The sequence below is a fragment of the Boleophthalmus pectinirostris genome, unplaced genomic scaffold (assembly GCF_026225935.1).
Source record: "Boleophthalmus pectinirostris isolate CB_2022bp ecotype Guang Dong unplaced genomic scaffold, ASM2622593v1 HiC_scaffold_13, whole genome shotgun sequence".
Classification (NCBI taxonomy): Eukaryota; Metazoa; Chordata; class Actinopteri; order Gobiiformes; family Gobiidae; genus Boleophthalmus; species Boleophthalmus pectinirostris.
The window spans coordinates 25,075,368-25,096,088 of record NW_026571036.1 but is presented as its reverse complement, the minus strand read 5'-3'; the positions used below and the strand labels follow the sequence as shown (position 1 = coordinate 25,096,088).

The following is a 20,721-nucleotide window of genomic DNA, read 5'->3' as shown; positions in this document are numbered from 1 at the left end:
TTCGAGTACTATTACACTGTACAATATATTACTCAAGTAGGAGGTAAAGTAATATGATTTCTACTCTGAGAAGTACAATGGTATTAAAAGCTATTGTGCTGGAGTAATTGTACTACACCTTCGTACTGCAGCCCTGGTACAGTTATCTCACCATTGGATGAGTATGTGAGTATTTGGTCCACAGTGGGTCGGAGCTTTGATGTTGTCTCCATGTATTGCAGTACAGGGAGTGTACAGCAGGGGGCTACTCTGTATGTCACACCTGAAGGGACATGGAAAAGCTGAGTTTAATCCGACAAGGCTATTATTTTTATTTTTAATTTAAATGTTCAGGAAAAAAAAATCTGATCGTGAAATTCTATTGGTTGAGACATGTTTGATTATTATCCGTATTCCAGCTTACTCCTGTCCAACTCCTTACTCACTCCTGTCTTGCTCCTGTCTCACTCTTATCTTGCCCTTGTCTCACTCCTGTCTTGTTGCCACCCCTGTCCTAGACCTGCTCCTGTCCCGCCCCTGCCAAGCACTGAAAGTGTCCTGTCAGAGCACTTTGCTGCTGGTGCTCTGGTGCCTAAAGTCAGGCATGCTCCACACCCTCTGGCTCCTGTCCACCCCTCTCTCTACATCTTGGGACACAGTGTGGAGGTTGCTCAGCCCCGCCCCCTGCTGATCGCCCACTGCTGCCGCAGAAGTGAGCCCCAGGGTGCTGCCGAAGGGGTTGATGCGGAGGCGGGACCTGAAAGTGACCAGGGAGACTGCACGTTTGTGGGTGCTGCGTTTGTGGGTGCTCCACTGCTGTGCCAGTCTGAGGGTGTCCTCCTCCTCCCTGAGCTGCTCCAGAGTCTGCAGCAGCACCGAGCGGAACAGGCCCGGGACCTCAGGCACCTCTGGCTCCTGCGCCTGGACCGCTTCACGGAACCTACACACACATGTCACATATCACATGGAACCTGCACACACATGTCACATATCACATGGAACCTGCACACACGTCACATATCACATGGAACCTGCACACACACATAATCACACACACGTCACATATCACATGGAACCTACACACACATCACATATCACATGGAACCAGCGCACACACACACGTCACATGTCACATATCACATGGAACCTGCACACACGTCACATATCACATGGAACCTGCACACACACATAATCACACACACGTCACATATCACATGGAACCTGCACACACGTCACATATCACATGGAACCTGCACACACACATAATCACACACACGTCACATATCACATGGAACCTACACACACATCACATATCACATGGAACCAGCGCACACACACACACACGTCACATGTCACATATCACATGGAACCTACACACACGTCACATATCACATGGAACCTGCACACACGTCACATATCACATGGAACCTGCACACACACATAATCACACACACGTCACATATCACATGGAACCTACACACACATCACATATCACATGGAACCAGCGCACACACACACACACGTCACATATCACATGGAACCTGCACACACGTCACATATCACATGGAACCTGCACACACACATAATCACACACACGTCACATATCACATGGAACCTGCACACACGTCACATATCACATGGAACCTGCACACACACATAATCACACACACGTCACATATCACATGGAACCTACACACACATCACATATCACATGGAACCAGCGCACACACACACACACGTCACATGTCACATATCACATGGAACCTACACACACGTCACATATCACATGGAACCTGCACACACATGTCACATATCACATGGAACCTGCACACACGTCACATATCACATGGAACCTGCACACACACATAATCACACACACGTCACATATCACATGGAACCTACACACATATCACATGGAACCAGCGCACACACACACACACGTCACATGTCACATATCACATGGAACCTGCACACACGTCACATATCACATGGAACCTGCACACACACATAATCACACACACGTCACATATCACATGGAACCTGCACACACACATAATCACACACACGTCACATATCACATGGAACCTACACACGTCACATATCACATGGAACCATTGCGCGCACACACACACACACATCACATGTCACATATCATATATCACATGGAACCTGCGCACACACACGTCACATATCACATGGAACCTGCGCACACACACACACACACACGTCACATATCACATATCACATGGAACCTGCACACACACACACACACGTCACATGTCACATATCACATGGAACCTGCGCACACACACACACACACGTCACATATCACATGGAACCTGCGCACACACACACACGTCACATGTCACATATCACATGGAACCTGCGCACACACATACACACACACACACAATTGAAACAAAACACAACTGATGAGGTGACAGCATTATAACAGAGATTAAAGCTCACAAGAGTAAGGTTTGCCTGATATAAGACCTTTAAAATGTGTTTGTAGCTCATTCCAATAGAAGGTCAAGTGGCTTTTACCTGAGAATGACCAGACCACAGTGTGAAGAGGGCACTTGTGAGCACAGATCCTCCAGCCCCAGCCTCTCCCCTGTGCTGAGGCTGTGTGAATTGCGGGGGGCACTCTGGAGCCAGCTGTAGTCCACTCCTGAGCGGAGGCGCTGGTCCTGGCTCTCTCTTTCTCTCTGCAAGCGTTGGACCTCTCTGCACTGCCACGACAGCTCCAGCATCAGAGTGTCACACACCACCTCTGACGGCAGCCTGCGGGGGGGACTGTATGGCTGCTCGGGCCCCCACAGCCAGCCCCACATGGCCCCTGCACGCACGCACACAGGAGAGCAGGTTTAGAAAAGTATACTACAGACTGATACTGTATATATATATATATATATATATATATATATATATATATATATATAGTATATATATATATATATATATGTGTGTGTGTGTGTGTGTACTCCACAAGCGCCTGGCAGCACAAATGAACCAGCTGCTAAGGGATGGGACACACCCTGAATGGTTATCCCAAGGGCGTACGATCCTGATCCTGAAGGATCCCTCAAAGGGTGCAGTCCCATCCAACTATCGGCCAATAACCTGTCTCTCCACAACATGGAAGCTCATGTCAGGCATCATTGCGGCTAAGATAAGTGGGCAGCACAGAAGGGCATCGGCAAAAACACCAGGGGAGCCAAGCACCAACTCCTGGTTGACCAAACAGTCGCCCGCGACTGCAGAACCTGTAAGACCAACCTGTGCGCTGCCTGGATTGTTTACAAGAAAGCCTACGACTCAGTGCCACACACATGGATCACTAAGAGCTTGGAGCTGTACAATATCAACAGGACTCTAAGGGCCTTCATTGCAAACTCGATGCAGTTGTGGAAAACCACCCTTGAAGCCAATGGGAAGCCACTTGCACAAGTGTCCATCAAATGTGGCATATACCAAGGAGACTCACTGTCCCCACTGCTGTTCTGCATAGGTCTGAACCCCCTCAGCCAAATAATCGACCGCACTGGCTATGGATACCGACTCAGAAATGGGGCCACCATCAGTCACCCCCTCTACATGGATGACATCAAACCGTACGCTAAGAGTGAGCGAGACATCGACTCACTGATCCACACCACAAGGATCTACAGCACAGACACTGGGATGTCATTTGGGCTTGAGAAATGTAGCAGGATGGTGATAAAAAGAGAGAAGGTAGTCCACACAGAGGGGGTCTCACTCCCAGAGGGAACAATAGCAGACGTTGAGGACAGTTACAAGTACCTTGGTATCCCACAAGCAAATGGCAACCTCGAAGAGGCAACAAGGAAAGCGGCTACGGCCAAATACCTGCAAAGAGTGAGGCAAGTCCTAAGAAGCAGCTCAATGGCAAGAACAAGGTGCAGGCAATTAACAGCTACGCCCTGCCAGTGATCAGATACCCTGCAGGAATTGTAAGCTGGCCAAAGGAGGAGATACAGACCACAGATTTTAAGACACGAAAGCTCCTGACCATGCATGGAGGGTTCCATCCCAAATCCATCCAAGATGAAACATCCAAGCTTGGATGTTTCATCCTGGACCGTGGTTGCCACACTAACTAGTCCTCGGCCTCCTTCCTTCCAGCTTGTGTACAGTCTCAGGGTGCTGGATTTGGGATGGAACCCTCCATGCATGGTCAGGAGCTTTCATATCAATCACATGACGAGATCGTGTGACTATAGCAAAAAGAAACAAAGAAGGTTGACCAACCATAAGGAAAGTAAAGGTTATGTATAGACTGACAGAACAGTAGCACATATGACATGTTCTAGATAGTTACGCATATGTGATGGACACACCTATCAAATATATGGACGTACAATAGGACACACTGGACCACAGATCAACACATCAAATACATTAAGGGATTGTCAAGAAAGTTTTAAAGATTTAAAAGTTTTGAAAGTTTCAGAGGAACATGAGATAATCCAAAATGTCATTTAGGCCCAAATGTTGTGTGGTCTTTAATGTTACAATCCAAAAGGTTTCTTTTTGAGACAACTGGCGGAGTCTATTTCCCCCTCTGAAGTGTAGAAGAACTACATCAATTACCATGACTTTTAAGAGGCTGAATTTGCACTGAGGGGAGGACTGAAAATCTAGAGCCATTGGGTAATTAGGAGTTTTACTTCTAATTGCATTTTTATGTCCACAAAAGTGATCCTTAAGTCTCCTTTAAGTCCGCCCTATATAAAAGCACCCACAGAAACAGTCCAAACGATAAACCACATGAATGGGATTACAGTTTGCAAAATGATAACAAGTGAGTATTTTTTGACCTGAAGAGTTTGTAAAGGATGAACTTTTGTTAATGTTGACACAGTGATTGCACCACACTGAAATGTACCAACTGGTTTAGGAAAAAATGTATTTTTTTTCTGCTGGGAGATAGTTTTTTTATCTTTAAAAATTGATCTTTTAAAGTCAGTGCTCTTCACACAGCGAATGATGGAGGTTCAGGGAAAACAAATGCCAGTGACTGGTCACTTTTGAGGATGTTCTGTTTTTTCTTTATAATGCCCTTGATGGCGTATCTAAGGTGACAGTGCCTTATAGAGCACAGTCACCTCACAGCAGCAGTGTCTAAGGCCACAGATGAGAAAGAGTGAGATAGACAAAGTGAGACAGAGAGAGAGAAAGAGAGAGAGGAGCAGCAGTGTCCAAGGCCACAGAGGAGAGAGAGAGAGTGCGATAAAGAAACAGAAAAAGAGAGAGAGAGGAGGGGGCGTTCAGTGTGACTGTGCAGGAGGAGGCCCAGATGACCGACACCACACTTTTATTCAGCTCAGTAATAATGTTCAGTTTAACAGTTTGATCACTAAAGCATTTTCTAACTGAATTTTGTTCACCAAGAGTCACAATGAAGCCCATGATCCTATTTTTCTCCTCCCATCTCCTTTTCCTCTCACATCTTTTTCCTCCCTCCCTTCCTCTCTCTCCCTCCTTCTCATTCTTCCCCTCTCCCTTCCTCTTTCACTCCCTCCCTCGCTTCCTCTCTCTGAACAGCCCTGCTCCTCTGTGTTGCCTCTGTCTCCTGTGCATACATTTACATAGATTAGCTTTAGCAGAGCTTTAGTCCTCTGCCTCTTGTCCAACAAGTGTCCCCAACATCACAGGACTCACATGTCCCTGTGCACCGCTCCACCGCACATCCAGGTCTTTTATGTACCAATAACAGGCTTTGTTTTCATGTTAGGGCTGCATTGTTTTAGCAATAAAGCAAACTGTGAGATCTGAGGGAAGACTGAAATATGACCTACTAATAGACTTGATAATACTGATACCACATCAATATATTATTATTATTATCATAATAATAATAACAATAATAATAATAATAATAATATTATATTATTATTATTATTATTATTATTATTATGTGTGTAATTCTCATGGGCGTATACTAGTCTTGAATATACTGAATGGGACTTTTTTAGTACCAGCACCTGCTCAAATGAGTGTCTAGTTTCAATGACTAAACTCAAATTGTGATTTCATTATGATATTGTACAGTCCTAAAGCGGCCATTTTGAAACATAAGCCTCATGTTTTTTTGTGTTTTTTTTTTTTTTTTTGGAAGAGCCAGAACCTGGTCAGTGTAATCAACTCAAGAGGCATAATAGTCTGTAGCAGTAGTAGTAGTAGAATAATAGAACTAGTAACTAGTAGTAGTAATAGTAGTAGTTGTTGTAGTAGTAAAGTTGTATAATAGTGGTAGTCAAAATAATAGTTGTAATAGTAATAGTAGTAGGCTGATCGCAGTAGTGCAGCATTATTATTAATGGTAGTAAAAGTAGTTCTTGTTGTTGTTGTTGTTGTTGTTGTAGTAATAGCAATACTAGTGCAGCATAAATAGTAGTAGTTGCAGTAATAATAGTAGCAATAGTAGCAATAGTAGTAGTAGTAATAGTAGTAGTAGTAGTAGTAAAAGTAATAACAGTAACAGTAGTATTGTTTGTAGTAGTAATAGTAGCAAAAGTAGAAGCAGTAATAGGAGTAGCAATAGTATTAATAACAAAAGTAGTAGTAATAGTATAAAATAGGGATTTAATTGTACTTGAACAACAGTGAAACATCACAATAATGTATTAATTATTTGAGTAGTAGTAGTAGTACCTGTTCCCTCTACTGTCCAGAAAAACAAGAAGATCATCTGTGTCCTGACCACAGCCTGCTCACTGGACAGAGTATAAACAGGAGAGCAGATGGACACAGGTGCAGAGGAGGATTAGCCCTAAACTGTAGATTACACACAGACTGAGGCCTGCTCTGGACCTGCTCTGGACCTGCTCTGGACCTGCTCTGGACCTGCTCTGGACCTGCTCTGGATCTGGACCTTTGGACCTGGACCTCGGGACCACAGACTGACCAGCTTCATGTGAATTTGAAACATGAGAACTCCCATTAGACTCCATCCAGGTGGCCGGTCCAGTGTGTCTCACCCTGGGCTATGTGTTGTTTGGATCTGTCCTTTCACAGTATTACAGTATTAGTACTGTAGTATTTGTATGAGTATTAGAGCCATATCATATATCAGCAGTGTGGCTCTAGTCACAATAGGAATAGGAAGGTGGCTAATTGCACACTTTTGAGGATTACTGATTTCTCCTTCCTCTCTTCTCTCTCTCTTTCCTGTTCAGCTCACATCTCCAGATCTCCATCATCATCATCATATCTACCATGTTTTTAAGTACAACACTTTAACATTATGCTTATGTTTATAGACTACAGTTAGGTGATAACAAGCCTCTCAAACCTTTACAGCGAAACTGTCACATCACATCCGTTCTTCTGCCTAAAACTAGTAACAAAACTAGATCTTCATTTTTAGTAGAAGAGCACATAGACTAGTATGGAGCACTACGGAACCTACTGCACCACTGAGCATCACACACATAAAAAACTAAGTTCTACCATTTACTGTCGAAAGTCTTTTTGTTATCACGGTGGAATCCGTGAGCGAGTCTCTTCCTCAGTATCGACAGTCAGATTGAAATCCATCCCTTCCTCACCTGCTCAACTTTTCCGGGTAACGTGTCGGTGCTGCAACGGGAAAAGCGCACGCCTCTCCCCGGGTCTCTCTGAGGACGCGGCCGCTGCTCCTCTCCGCGACTCTGGCCCCTGTCTCCCTCCGCACCGCCACCGGTCTCCTCCCCCGGGGACGCCCCTCTCTCTCTCTCTCTCTCTCTCTCTCTCTATCTCTCCCTCCCACCTCTCCCTCCCTCCCTCTCTCTCCCTCTCCTTCTCTCTCTCACTCTCTCGCTCTCTCTCCCTCCCACCTCTCTCTCTGTCTCCTCTCTCACTCTCTCTCTCTCTCTCTCTCTCTCTCCTTCTCTCTCTCTCTCTCTCCTTCAATCTCTCTCTCTCCTCTCTCTCTCCCTCTCTTTCTCCTCTCTCTCGCCTCTCTCCCCTCTCTCTCTCTCTCTCTCTCTCTCTCCTTCTCTCTCTCTCTCTCTCTCTCTCTCTCTCTCTCTCTCTCTCTCTCTCTCTCTCTCTCTCTCTCTCTCTCTCTCTCTCTCGGGGGGTTCGGAGTTTGGAGGAGGAAGAAGAAGAAGAGAAGAGGAGGAGGAGGAGGAGGGGGGTGTCCGGTGGGACTCCTGCGCGGCGAAGTTGGCGGAGAAAACAAAACGCGCTGACGTAGGCGCGTGATTGGCGGTGATTAGGTCGCTCCCGTCGCCATGGAGACGCCGGATAAGCCTGTTTGTCCACAATAATCTGCTTCAGCTGGAGAGGCGGACGAGAGGAGGAGAGAGAGAGAAGAGCAGAGGGTGAAGGAGTGGGAGAGAGAGGAGAGGGTAAGAAAGAGGAGAGGCAGTGAGAGAGAGGAAGGTGAAAACCAGGGAAAGAGAGGAGAGACGGATGAGAGAGGAGAGGGTGAAGGAGTGGGAGAGAGTGGAGAGGCAGATTAGAGAGGAGAGGAGAAGGAGGGGGGCAGAGAGGCAGATGAGAGCGAGGAGGAGCAGAAAGAGGAGAGAGAGAGGGGCAAAGGAAAGGAGGAGAGTGAGAGAGGAGAGAGAAAAGGAGACGTGAGGAGGAGAATGAGGAGAGAGGAGAGGAGAGACAAGGAGGGAGAGAGAAACAAGAGAGGGGGAGTAGAGGAGCAGAGAGATGAAGATAGAGGAGAGTGGAGAGGAGGGGAAGAGAGAACAGCAGATGATACAGAGGGGGTGAGGAAAGAGAAGAGAGAAGGAGAAAGGAAGAGAGGGAAGGGAGAGATGATGATGATGGAGAGGTGGAGGGGGTGGATGGAGTGATGAGTGGAGGAAGGGATGGAGGGATGCTGGAGGAGTGAAAGCACATGAGTCACAGCTGCTGCGGGCAAGCGAGGACCCCGCACTGACCCCAGCTCAGGGAGAGAAAGACAGAGGAGAGAGGAGAGCGAGAAAGGAAGAGTTGAGAGGACAGAGAGAAGGAGGGAAGGGAGAGAAAGAGCAGGATGAGAGGAGAAAGAGAGTTGTCATTCAAACACATCCTACTTCTCTGGGACACAGAAGTTTAAGACTTTAACACTTTATAATAGCTACACCTTATTTAGCCTTAATAAAGCATGAACAAAGACTTAATTAATAATGAGTCATGCTTAGTAACTACTTAATTACTACCTTAATTCGCACTTTGAGCATTTATTAATGATAAGTTAACTATGAGAGAATGATTTACTAATAATACAATGCAATGATAATTCAGGCAGCTGTTATCTGTTAGTTAAGTCCTTTTGAGAGCTTTTCTAAAATGAAGACAAATTATGCTTTATTAAGCATTTACTAAGGGTGAATCATTATTAATTAAATCTTTGTTCATTATTAAGTCTTTGTTCATGCTTTATTAAGGCTAAGTAAGGTGTGGTTATTATAAAGTGTTATTACAAAAGTCTCATGTTTGTACAGCTCCATCCCGCAGAGGTGGAAAATACAGATAAAGGTGTACTCGAGTAAAAGTACAGCTACATTTTAGCTCTCAGAATGAAGTTGTGGCCAATCAGAGTAGAGCTCCTTGTGCTCAGCAACTCCTGATTTGAATTGAGGAGAATTACAATGACACGGTAGAATTATAATCACAAGTACAAGTGTGTTACGACCCCAGGCCTTTTGTTCTCATTTGTTTGGAGTGTTCTAAATGATTTTGCGGAGCTCTTCTGATTCCTGCTGCAGAAGCCCTGGTTTGTCGACACCCACCTGACCTGCAGCACAGATGTTTTGTCTGCTAAAAGACAATAAAAAGCCCAAACTTTCCTTAACCGTATTAAAAATATTATTGTTACTCATAATTTGTACTCTGATTACGTAACTCCGGTACATGTAATCTGTTACTCCCCAACACTGCTTATGTGGTTTCATTTGGGGAACTTGTGTTTTAGTTTAGTGTGTGACCCTTTTGTTAAACACTCGTTTTGTGTAAACCTGCGTGACCCTTTTGTGGCACAAAACTCGGTTTATTCTGTTGTTCTGTTTCTTAGTTTAGGTTATTTTCTGTATATTTTAGTCTTTGTTAATTTACCTTTACATTCCTGTTAATTAAACATTATTTAATTTACTCCATTTTACATCTTTGGTTTTATTTTTGTTATTCCCTCACCCCCAAACAAGCTGGGTCATAACAAAGTACAGGTTAAAACACCTACAAAAAGTACAATTACTTTGGGACTGTGTACATATATTACTATTAATTCTACCACTACAACATTATTTGTAATTAGTGACTTTCCACCTCAACTGCTCATTTTAATTGTAATGACAGAGAAGTAGAAGACCCTAAAGTTTCAGTGACTGAGTTTGCTCCTGACTGTCAAAAATGAGTCAGATGCCCTCCCCTGACCTTAACAACTGCCTTGACCCTAATCTCAAACATGTGCAATAACCAAACTTTTTCACGAGGAGGCGCTGTGTGTCAGGCTGTAATCACAGGACAGTCAATGTGATCCAGGGAAAGAGAGAGGGTGAGGACAGGAGAAAGTGAGAGACGGAGCTGAGAGGAGAGGAGAAGTAGAGAGAGAGAGCAATAGGGAGGGAAAATAAGGATGAAAAAAGATGGAAAAAGTGGAGATCCTTTTTCTTTTTTCAAGGAGAAGGAAGAAAGAGGAGGAGGCAGGAAGAAAAGGGAGAGGGAAGGAGAGGAAAGAGAGAGGAAAGAGAAGGAGAGGGGACCAAATCCACTCACTTTTGTTTGAAGATTTGTTTAATTTAACTTTTATTCAAATCTCAACCACAGACACAAAGAGCAGCAGAAGACTGTACTGTGGTTTCCCGTCGCTTCTGACGGTGAGACATGAGTCGGATGCCCTCCCCTGACCTAGAAATCGAATTTCCATGACTCTTCTTAACCTCAAGCCTGTGCAATAACCCAACTTCTCCACAAGGGGGTGCTACGAGGCTGTAATCAAAGGTCACTCAATATGGAACAAGGCAGACAGGGTGGGGGGGTGAGGTGATCAAATTCAAAAGTATTTTTTAGTGAACGGGTTAAATATCTTCATCATTCATCAACATGCAGATAAAACGGGTCTCTCCACGACAACAGCGCTCACTCAGATCACGTGTCACTACAGGCTACAGGAAACTGATAAGAAAAATCTTATTGGCTCTGTATTCTTAGACCTGAGTGCAGCATTTGATGTTTTAGATCACAGTATTTTATAAAATAAATTGAGCTGCTGTGGATTTGAGTCATCAGCTTTAAGATGGACTGAAAGTTAAGTCTAAGTATTCGGGAGATTAAAGTTTATTTTAACAGTAGCTCTTCTGAGGTTGAGGGGAGGGGTTGTGGAGTGCCCCAGAGCAGCTGTCTTGGACTCCTTTTGTTTTCTATATTTACTAATGATTTTTTACTTATACTAAAACATACAAACATGGCTCTATATGGTAATGGTAAATGGTCACATTTTTCTATAGAGCTTTTCCACCTTCAAGGCACTCAAAGCGCTTTACAACAAGGAACCACTCACCCATTCACACACACATTCACACACCAGTGTACGCAGACACCACACCAATGTATGCAGATGACACCACTTTATACCCAGCTGCACCTATGGCAGGACAACTTAGCATCTTAAATGAAGAGTTGACAGTGGAAGTACAGTGGATTCAAGACAATAAATTAGTAATCAACAGTGTTGGGAAGGTGACTTTTAAAATGTATTCACCTACAGATTACAGATTACATACCCCAAAATGTAGTTTGTAACATAATGCATTAAATTACTTAAAGTGAGTAACGTAATCTGAATACTTTGGATTACTTGATTTGCTGTAGAGAAGCAAAGACGAGGATATCGTAACATAAGATGTTTTGTATGATAAAAGAAAATAAAAAGTCCAGACTTTACTGAACCAAATTAAAAAATATTATTGATAGAAGACGAGGAAACACGTCCACACAGCATGATTCAGTCCTGTTAAATCCTGTTTTAGTCCTGGTTTTGATCTAGTTTAGTTCTGGTTTAGTCCTGGCTTAGACCAGGTTTAGACCTGGGGGGGGGGATATCGCCCAAAATGAGAAAACAGGAAAATACTGCCGTGTAATCCATTTATTTCAGCAAAGTTGAATTACCACTCACTGAAACACTAATTGTAACTGAATACAGTTACTCATAATTTGTACTCTGATTACATAACTCCGGTACATGTAATCTGTTACTCCCCAACATTGGTAATTAATGCTGAAAAAAAAACATGTTTGTTAACTGGATCACAAAACATGCTAAAAACCAAGACCTGCTGTAGAGAAGAGAGGAGAAATAGATGAGAGTAGGGCTGATATCATTAAGAAGTTGCCGATACGATGCATACCTCGATACATAGGCCACGATACGATACATACGATACATACGATACATACGATACGATACGATACATAGGCCACGATACAGTGCACTTTCGATTCAATAAGATATATTTCAAATTGATTCGATATGAAATAAAGGCTAAATCATGTCTGTGACATTAAAAGTCTTTGTTAAACCACTTTTTGTGCAAAGTTCATATGAAACACAAACATTTGAACAGTGAAAATGTCAAATGTGTCGCAAAAACGAGTTTCCTTCCTCTAAACAAGCAACAAAACTGTAGCACTGTAACAAAATCATTTAGCAGAATATACCAAAAAATACTTTTGGCGATATATCGATACAGCAGCCCACACTATCGATACTGTATCATCACATTAAACAATCGATATTTCAATATTTTACAAGTACAGTGGATTCAAGACAATAAATTAGGAATCAACAGTGTTGGGAAGGTGACTTTTAAAATGTAATCCCCTACAGATTACAGATTACATACCCCAAAATGTAGTTTGTAACATAATGCATTAAATTACTTAAAGTGAGTAATGTAATCTGAATACTTTGGATTACTTGATTTGCTGTAGAGAAGCAAAGACGAGGAAATCGTAACATAAGAAGTTTTGTTTGATAAAAGAAAATAAAAAGACCAGACTTTACTGAACTAAATAAAAAATATTATTGATAGAAGATGAGGAGACACGTCCACACAGCAGGATTTAGTCCTGTTAAATCCTGGTTTAGTCCTGTTTTAGTCCTGGTTTAGACCTGGTTTAGCCCTGGTTTATACCTGGTTTAGACCTGGTTTAGCCTGGTTTAGACCTGGTTTAGTCCTGGTTTAGTCCTGGTTTAGTCCTGGTTTAGTCCTGGTTTAGTCCTGGTTTAGACCTGGTTTAGCCCTGGTTTATACCTGGTTTAGTCCTGGTTTAGTCCTGGTTTATACCTGGTTTATACCTGGTTTATACCTGGTTTAGTCCTGGTTTAGTCCTGGTTTAGACCTGGTTTAGTCCTGGTTTAGCCCTGGTTTAGCCCTGGTTTAGACCTGGTTTAGCCCTGGTTTAGCCCTGGTTTAGCCCTGGTTTAGACCTGGTTTATACCTGGTTTATACCTGGTTTAGTCCTGGTTTAGTCCTGGTTTAGACCTGGTTTAGTCCTGGTTTAGCCCTGGTTTAGCCCTGGTTTAGACCTGGTTTAGCCCTGGTTTAGCCCTGGTTTAGCCCTGGTTTAGACCTGGTTTAGCCCTGGTTTATACCTGGTTTATACCTGGTTTAGCCCTGGTTTAGCCCTGGTTTAGCTCTGGTTTAGCCTGGTTTAGACCTGGTTTAGTCCTGGTTTAGTCCTGGTTTAGCCCTGGTTTAGCCCTGGTTTAGCCCTGGTTTATACCTGGTTTAGTCCTGGTTTAGTCCTGGTTTAGCCCTGGTTTAGCCCTGGTTTAGCTCTGGTTTAGCCTGGTTTAGACCTGGTTTAGTCCTGGTTTAGACCTGGTTTAGTCCTGGTTTAGCCCTGGTTTAGCCCTGGTTTATACCTGGTTTAGACCTGGTTTAGTCCTGGTTTAGCCCTGGTTTAGACCTGGTTTAGCCCTGGTTTAGTCCTGGTTTAGCCCTGGTTTATACCTGGTTTAGACCTGGTTTAGACCTGGTTTAGTCCTGGTTTAGACCTGGTTTAGTCCTGGTTTAGACCTGGTTTTAGACCTGGTTTTAGCCCTGGTTTAGTCCTGGTTTAGCTCTGGTTTAGACCTGGTTTAGACCTGGTTTAGTCCTGGTTTAGTCCTGGTTTAGTCCTGGTTTAGTCCTGGTTTAGTCCTGGTTTAGCCCTGGTTTAGCCCTGGTTTAGCCCTGGTTTATACCTGGTTTAGACCTGGTTTAGTCCTGGTTTAGTCCTGGTTTAGCCCTGGTTTATACCTGGTTTATATGTGGTTTAGACCTGGTTTAGCCCTGGTTTATACCTGGGTTTGACCTGGTTTAGATCTGGTTTAGCCTGGTTTAGCCCTGGTTTAGCCCTGGTTTAGACCTGGTTTAGACCTGGTTTAGCCCTGGTTTAGCCCTGGTTTAGTCCTGGTTTAGCCTTGGTTTATACCTGGTTTAGCCCTGGTTTATACCTGGTTTAGTCCTGGTTTAGACCTGGTTTAGACCTGGTTTAGTCCTGGTTTAGCCCTGGTTTAGCCCTGGTTTAGACCTGGTTTAGCCCTGGTTTAGCCCTGGTTTAGCCCTGGTTTAGACCTGGTTTAGCCCTGGTTTATACCTGGTTTATACCTGGTTTAGCCCTGGTTTAGCCCTGGTTTAGCTCTGGTTTAGCCTGGTTTAGTCCTGGTTTAGTCCTGGTTTAGTCCTGGTTTAGCCCTGGTTTAGCCCTGGTTTATACCTGGTTTAGCCCTGGTTTAGTCCTGGTTTAGCCCTGGTTTAGCCCTGGTTTAGCCCTGGTTTATACCTGGTTTAGACCTGGTTTAGTCCTGGTTTAGTCCTGGTTTAGCCCTGGTTTAGTCCTGGTTTAGCCCTGGTTTAGCTCTGGTTTAGCCTGGTTTAGACCTGGTTTAGTCCTGGTTTAGACCTGGTTTAGTCCTGGTTTAGCCCTGGTTTAGCCCTGGTTTAGCCCTGGTTTATACCTGGTTTAGACCTGGTTTAGTCCTGGTTTAGTCCTGGTTTAGCCCTGGTTTAGACCTGGTTTAGCCCTGGTTTAGTCCTGGTTTAGCCCTGGTTTATACCTGGTTTAGACCTGGTTTAGCCTGGTTTAGCCCTGGTTTAGACCTGGTTTAGACCTGGTTTAGTCCTGGTTTAGACCTGGTTTAGTCCTGGTTTAGACCTGGTTTAGTCCTGGTTTAGACCTGGTTTTAGACCTGGTTTTAGCCCTGGTTTAGTCCTGGTTTAGCTCTGGTTTAGACCTGGTTTAGACCTGGTTTAGCCCTGGTTTAGTCCTGGTTTAGCCTTGGTTTATACCTGGTTTAGACCTGGTTTAGTCCTGGTTTAGTCCTGGTTTAGCCCTGGTTTATACCTGGTTTATATGTGGTTTAGACCTGGTTTAGCCCTGGTTTATACCTGGGTTTGACCTGGTTTAGATCTGGTTTAGCCCTGGTTTAGCCCTGGTTTAGACCTGGTTTAGCCCTGGTTTAGCCCTGGTTTAGCCCTGGTTTAGACCTGGTTTAGACCTGGTTTAGCCCTGGTTTAGCCCTGGTTTAGACCTGGTTTAGACCTGGTTTAGACCTGGTTTAGCCCTGGTTTAGACCTGGTTTAGTCCTGGTTTAGCCTTGGTTTATACCTGGTTTAGCCCTGGTTTATACCTGGTTTAGTCCTGGTTTAGTCCTGGTTTAGACCTGGTTTAGACCTGGTTTAGTCCTGGTTTAGCCCAAAATGTGAAAACAGGAAAATACCACCATGTAATCCATTTATTTCAACAAAGTAACTGTAATCCAATTACCACTCACTGAAACAGTAACTGTAACCGAATACAGTTACTCATAATTTGTACTCTGATTACGTAACCCTGGTACATGTAATCTGTTACTCCCCAACACTGAGAGTGCATCATAAACAGAAGTGTCACACAGTCAGAGCACGTCTCACTTGGTTTAGGATTTAGCTGCAGAAAGTTGAAACTCTGACTCCTCATGTTTGGTCCTGACTCCTCACAGTACGCTTCATGGCTCCAAAACTGTAAAAGATGTTATTTTGGTGCTCGGCCGTGGAGAGAGCTGCTTGAAAGTTCTGCATTCATGAGCAGCTCCTGTCAGGCTCATTCTACCTTCTGACTAGATAATTGTTTAAAACCAAAAGTCAAATAAGAACATCAACTATTTCTTCCTCGTGTCCAATGTTTGAATCATTAAGGGTGAATCATTATTACAATATTTCTGATCTATTTGATTTGAACCTCACATCTGGGGACACGGACAGGTCATGATTATTTCCCTATCACAATTATTTATGAATGCACTCTTGTCTGTGTATTCTTGAGTTCTGAGTACTTTAGTTCTGAGTACTTTGGTTCAGAGTACTGCGGTTTTGTGGGTGTGTTGGGGATGGGTACTTCACATGACTCTGGCTCCTTTGAACACTACAGGGGTATATTATCTTAAACAACATGTACTCCTCCCTCTGAGCAAATATCAGCCTATATATGTGCTCATGCAGTATTGTGAGGGAGTACTACGGTAGTAGGTTGGGAGGTGTAGTAGATGTCCTCCCATATCCCTGTGTGTCAGATGCCCTCCCCTCCTCAGTTCTCGCCCTCTGTGGCCTGGAGTTACACAATAGCAGCTGGCGGTAGGGTTATCTTATCATGTGATGTATCAGGGGGTTTATCAGGAAAACTGGAAATGAGACTTAGACAAACTTTACTGATCCATAAAGGAAATGATGAAGTAGCTAACACATCACAATATACTGTTCAACTATTGTAATAATACATTGATTGATTGATTGATTTTTATTTCGAGTTCGTGCCAAGACAGAAACAATAATCATATATACTACATATACATTGTAAACAACAGAAAAGCACATTTCTCGAAAAGGAGTGGGAAGAAGAAAAACTTATATGAACCCACCCCTATTCATGACATAGTTTCAAAATTTATGTGGTTGCTTCTGTATATTGATCATGGAACTTAACAAATATTTACATATAGCAAAAATAAATTACATATTATGCAAACAAAATATAATTTTAACACCAAAACATTTTCTTTTTTTCCCCATTTTGTACTGTACACACATATATACACATACACATATATATGCATACATACACCCATACATATATGTATACATATATATACACACATATACACATACATATACACACATATTATACATATATACATACATATATACACGCATAAATAAACACACACCGATCTATACATACATACATACATACATAATTTTATTATTATTTTTTTTTAAGATCACCCAGTGCTGTCACTCATTCAAAAGAAGTAGCAGAAATAACAAGAGACAGGTGTCAAATAAAGCAAATTATATAAATGTATATGTACAAGTCACAATCAAATATAGAAATACTGTAATACAAATATATCTCAGCTATATACAAGAAGTTGTAAAGAAACCAATGCAAAGATGAAAAAGTGACTGACAGGACATAGGCTTATTATGTTCAATAAGGCTGAGTACAGTTGTAGGGAGTATTATCTGTTCCATAAGGCTGAGTTGTTGTACAGTTATAGGGGGTATTATCTGTCACATTAAAGTGAGTTGTTGTACAGTTGTAGGGAGTATTATCTGTTGTAGGGAGTATGGTTTAAATATAGTCCTACAGTCCCTGACAAAAGTCTTGTCGCTTAACCCTCCCAAATTATGCTCAATATACTAAAATAAATTTGCTTCACTGAAGAAAGATTGATCATTTAATGAACACAGAAAGGTCAGATTTTGGCAAGACAAAAGTTTTGTCGCCTACAGAAAATTGAACAAATAATTTACTTCAAATACAAAAATATGTTGCATAACATCAGTGAATTAAGTAGTGGTGCTGTGAGATCCATATTTAATATCTTGTATGACTTCCATGAGCTTGAAGGACGCATCCATGCAGTTCGACAATGATTCATACAATTTGTTGATGAAGTCATCAGGAATAGCAAAGAAAGCGTCTTACATGCCTCCCAGAGTTCATCAAGATTCTTTGGTTTTGCCTCCATACTTTCTCTTTCATTCTACCCCGGACATGCTCAATGATGTTCATGTCTGGTGACTGGGCTGGCCAGTCCTGGACCACCTTGATCTTCTTCACCTTGAGAAACTTTGATGTAGAGATAGAAGTATGCGATGGAGCACCATCCTGCTGCAAAATTTGACCCCTTTTATGGCTGGGAATGTAAGAGGAGCTAATACTTCTTGATATTTTAGGTTATTGATATTTGCCTTCCACCCTGCAAATGTCTCGCACACCCCCAGACTGTATGGAACCCCAGACCAGGATTTTTCTGCCACCAAACTTAACTGTTTTCTGGGTGAATCTTGGATTCATGCGGGCTCCAGTAGGTCTCCTGCAATATTTGCGGCGGCTGTGATGTAATTCAACCGAGGATTCATCTGAGAAATCCACCTTCTGCCACTTTTCCAGTGTCCATCCTTTTAGCAGGCTGTGGGCCTTGGCAAATGCCACACGTTTTTTTAATTGCCTTTTGTTTAGTGCTGGTTTCTATGCACTGATTCGATCGTAGAGGCCATTTCGAGACAGAATTCTACAAACTGTTGTGGTTGACACAGGGACTTGAGGTGACCAGGCCTGGTGGAGTCTGCTGCAGTGGAAAAGGGGCTGGCCTTGGATTTTTGAATCAACAAACGGTCCTCCCGAGCAGTTGTCTTGTGGCATCTGCCGGACCTGGGCTTGTCAAAAACATCTCCAGTCATTTCAGATCTTTTTCTTATTCTTTGTACTTGACGCTGAGACACATTGAAGGTGTCAGCCACCTCAGCAGTGGATCTGGTCTTCAGCCTCTTGATAATTAACGCTTTGGTCTCAGGGTGGATCTTAGGCATGTTGTCAGAGGTCAAGTTGCAGTTGATGTGAAGGTCTGGTGTGCTGGGGTTCTTTTTATACACATCCACCAATTGATTGATCAGTAACTGATCACAGGTGAGACTGGGTGCGTCATAAAACAAGGCGACAAGACTTTTGTCTTGCCAAAATCTGACCTTTCTGTGTTCATTAAATGATCAATCTTTCTTCAGTGAAGCAAATTTATTTTAGTATATTGAGCATAATTTGGGAGGGTTTTAGCTTTCATATGAGACATTTCTAAAACCAATCGATTAATTTAAAGTCAGGTCATAAGCTTTTGTTTCTACAAAATGGATAAGCGACAAGACTTTTGTCAGGGACTGTATATCTCTGGCTGTTTGAGCGGTGCTGTCTGGTGTCTGGTGGGTGGTGGGTGCTGTCTGGTGGGTGGTGTCTGGTGGGTGAGCAGGAGTGTCCATGATGGAGAACTATTTGTCCTCATGTCCTTCACTGTGACAAATGTCTTCAGCTCACAGACGATCACGTGACCAGCTTTATGGTTCTGTTTGTCCATGCGCCCAATGTCCCTTTTACTGGTGCTGCTCCCCAAGGAGAACACAGCCATGTTCAGGGCACTGGCCACCACCCGGAGAAGATCTCTAGTAACTTCCTGGACACAGTGAAAGACCTGATCTTTCTCAGGAAGTAGCGTCTCTTCTTACACACAGCATTACAGTTGTCCCTCCAGCCCAGTCTGTTGTCCACACGGTCGCCGAGGTACTTGCAGCAGTTCACTATTTCCACCTCATGGCCCTGGATGGTGATGGGCTCCACTGGTGTCGTCTTTCTCCTGAAGTCAATCACCAGCTCCTTGGTCTTGTCAATGTTCATAAACAAATGTTTTGCCTCGGACCACTCCACAAAATTTGCATTCAGTGTCTGACACATCCCCAGCACCTGCCCCAGCACCTGTCCATCTCTCATACACCCCAGCACCTGTCCCAGCACCTGTCCCAGCACCTGTCCATCTCTCATACACCCCAGCACCTGTCTCAGCACCTGTCCCATCACCTGTCCGTCTCTGACACAGCCAACCACTGCAGAGTCCTCAGAGAAGTTCAGCAGGAGGCAGGACCTGGAGCTGTACTGGAGATCAGAGGTGTACAGAGTGAACAGAAATGAAGACTGTACTGTCTCCACTTGAATGCTTTAAAGGTGCTGTGCCTGAACCTGAACTGAAACTGAATTAGTTTCTTTTAAACAGTTTGCAGTGGTCCAAAGTTATACTTCACTTACCTTATGCATTCTGAGCATCCCTTTTTTCAGTGTGATGTGTTTATGAGCACTTTTTACAACTTTCAACAAAGTGGAGTGGAGTTTTGCTGTGAGTGACAGTATAGATAACACTTCCTAATTATCACACTGACTTATTTTGACCTTAAGAGTTGCTAATATAATATATCTGTATTGGGGCAAGACACATTTTGCTCAAATTCGAGTTTTAGAAGAAGTTTGAATGTTGCTAAAAAAAAAAACAATAGCTGCTCGTATGTAAGTACTCAGTGCTGTAACACCTGGAATGACTACCTGATTTTGTATTAAAGCAGACCTGTTTAAACTGGGCTCTTCACAGCTTTGAACCATGTTATAGTTGTTTGTTTGTCACTAACCCTCTGAAGTTGTACTTAAGACAACAACAAAAGAAATCCCGCTGCAGAATGGTATGATGTACAGCTATCCACTGGTTTGTTGTGATGATGTTCACAACAATGTACCACAAAGAGGCAGGCGGGAATGTGCATCCCTGTGTATCAGATGCCCTCCCATTCTCTGTTAACCATCTTCCAATACCTCACTAGACTTGTTTCTTTTGTTAAGTTGTTTCAAATGAGTATTGTGACTTAAATGTCCAAAGTAGAACATGATGATCCGTGG

The 20,721-nt window shown here is 43.2% G+C and overlaps 1 protein-coding gene across 1 annotated transcript; it reads right to left on the bottom strand.

Moving 5' to 3' along the window:
- Nucleotides 1–45: 45 nt before the first annotated feature.
- rd3 (retinal degeneration 3, GUCY2D regulator) lies at nt 46–19,411 on the bottom strand. Its single transcript, XM_055149284.1, has 3 exons — nt 19,321–19,411; nt 2,527–2,821; nt 46–919 (listed from the first exon to the last, which is right to left on the bottom strand). Exons 1-3 carry the CDS (start codon nt 19,409–19,411, stop codon nt 541–543), a joined length of 765 nt encoding a protein of 254 aa, XP_055005259.1. The 3' UTR covers nt 46–540.
- Nucleotides 19,412–20,721: the final 1,310 nt, after the last annotated feature.

Excerpts from the sequence above, each read along its gene's own strand:
- rd3 (XM_055149284.1), bottom strand. The coding sequence starts at position 19,411 with ATGGCTGTGTTCTCCTTGGGGAGCAGCACCAGTAAAAGGGACATTGGG. Across the intron at positions 2,822-19,320 it reads AGCTGGTCACGTGATCGTCT|GGGCCATGTGGGGCTGGCTG; the intron begins GTGAGCTGAAGA and ends GCGTGCGTGCAG. Across the intron at positions 920-2,526 it reads TGTGGTCTGGTCATTCTCAG|GTTCCGTGAAGCGGTCCAGG; the intron begins GTAAAAGCCACT and ends ATGTGTGTGTAG.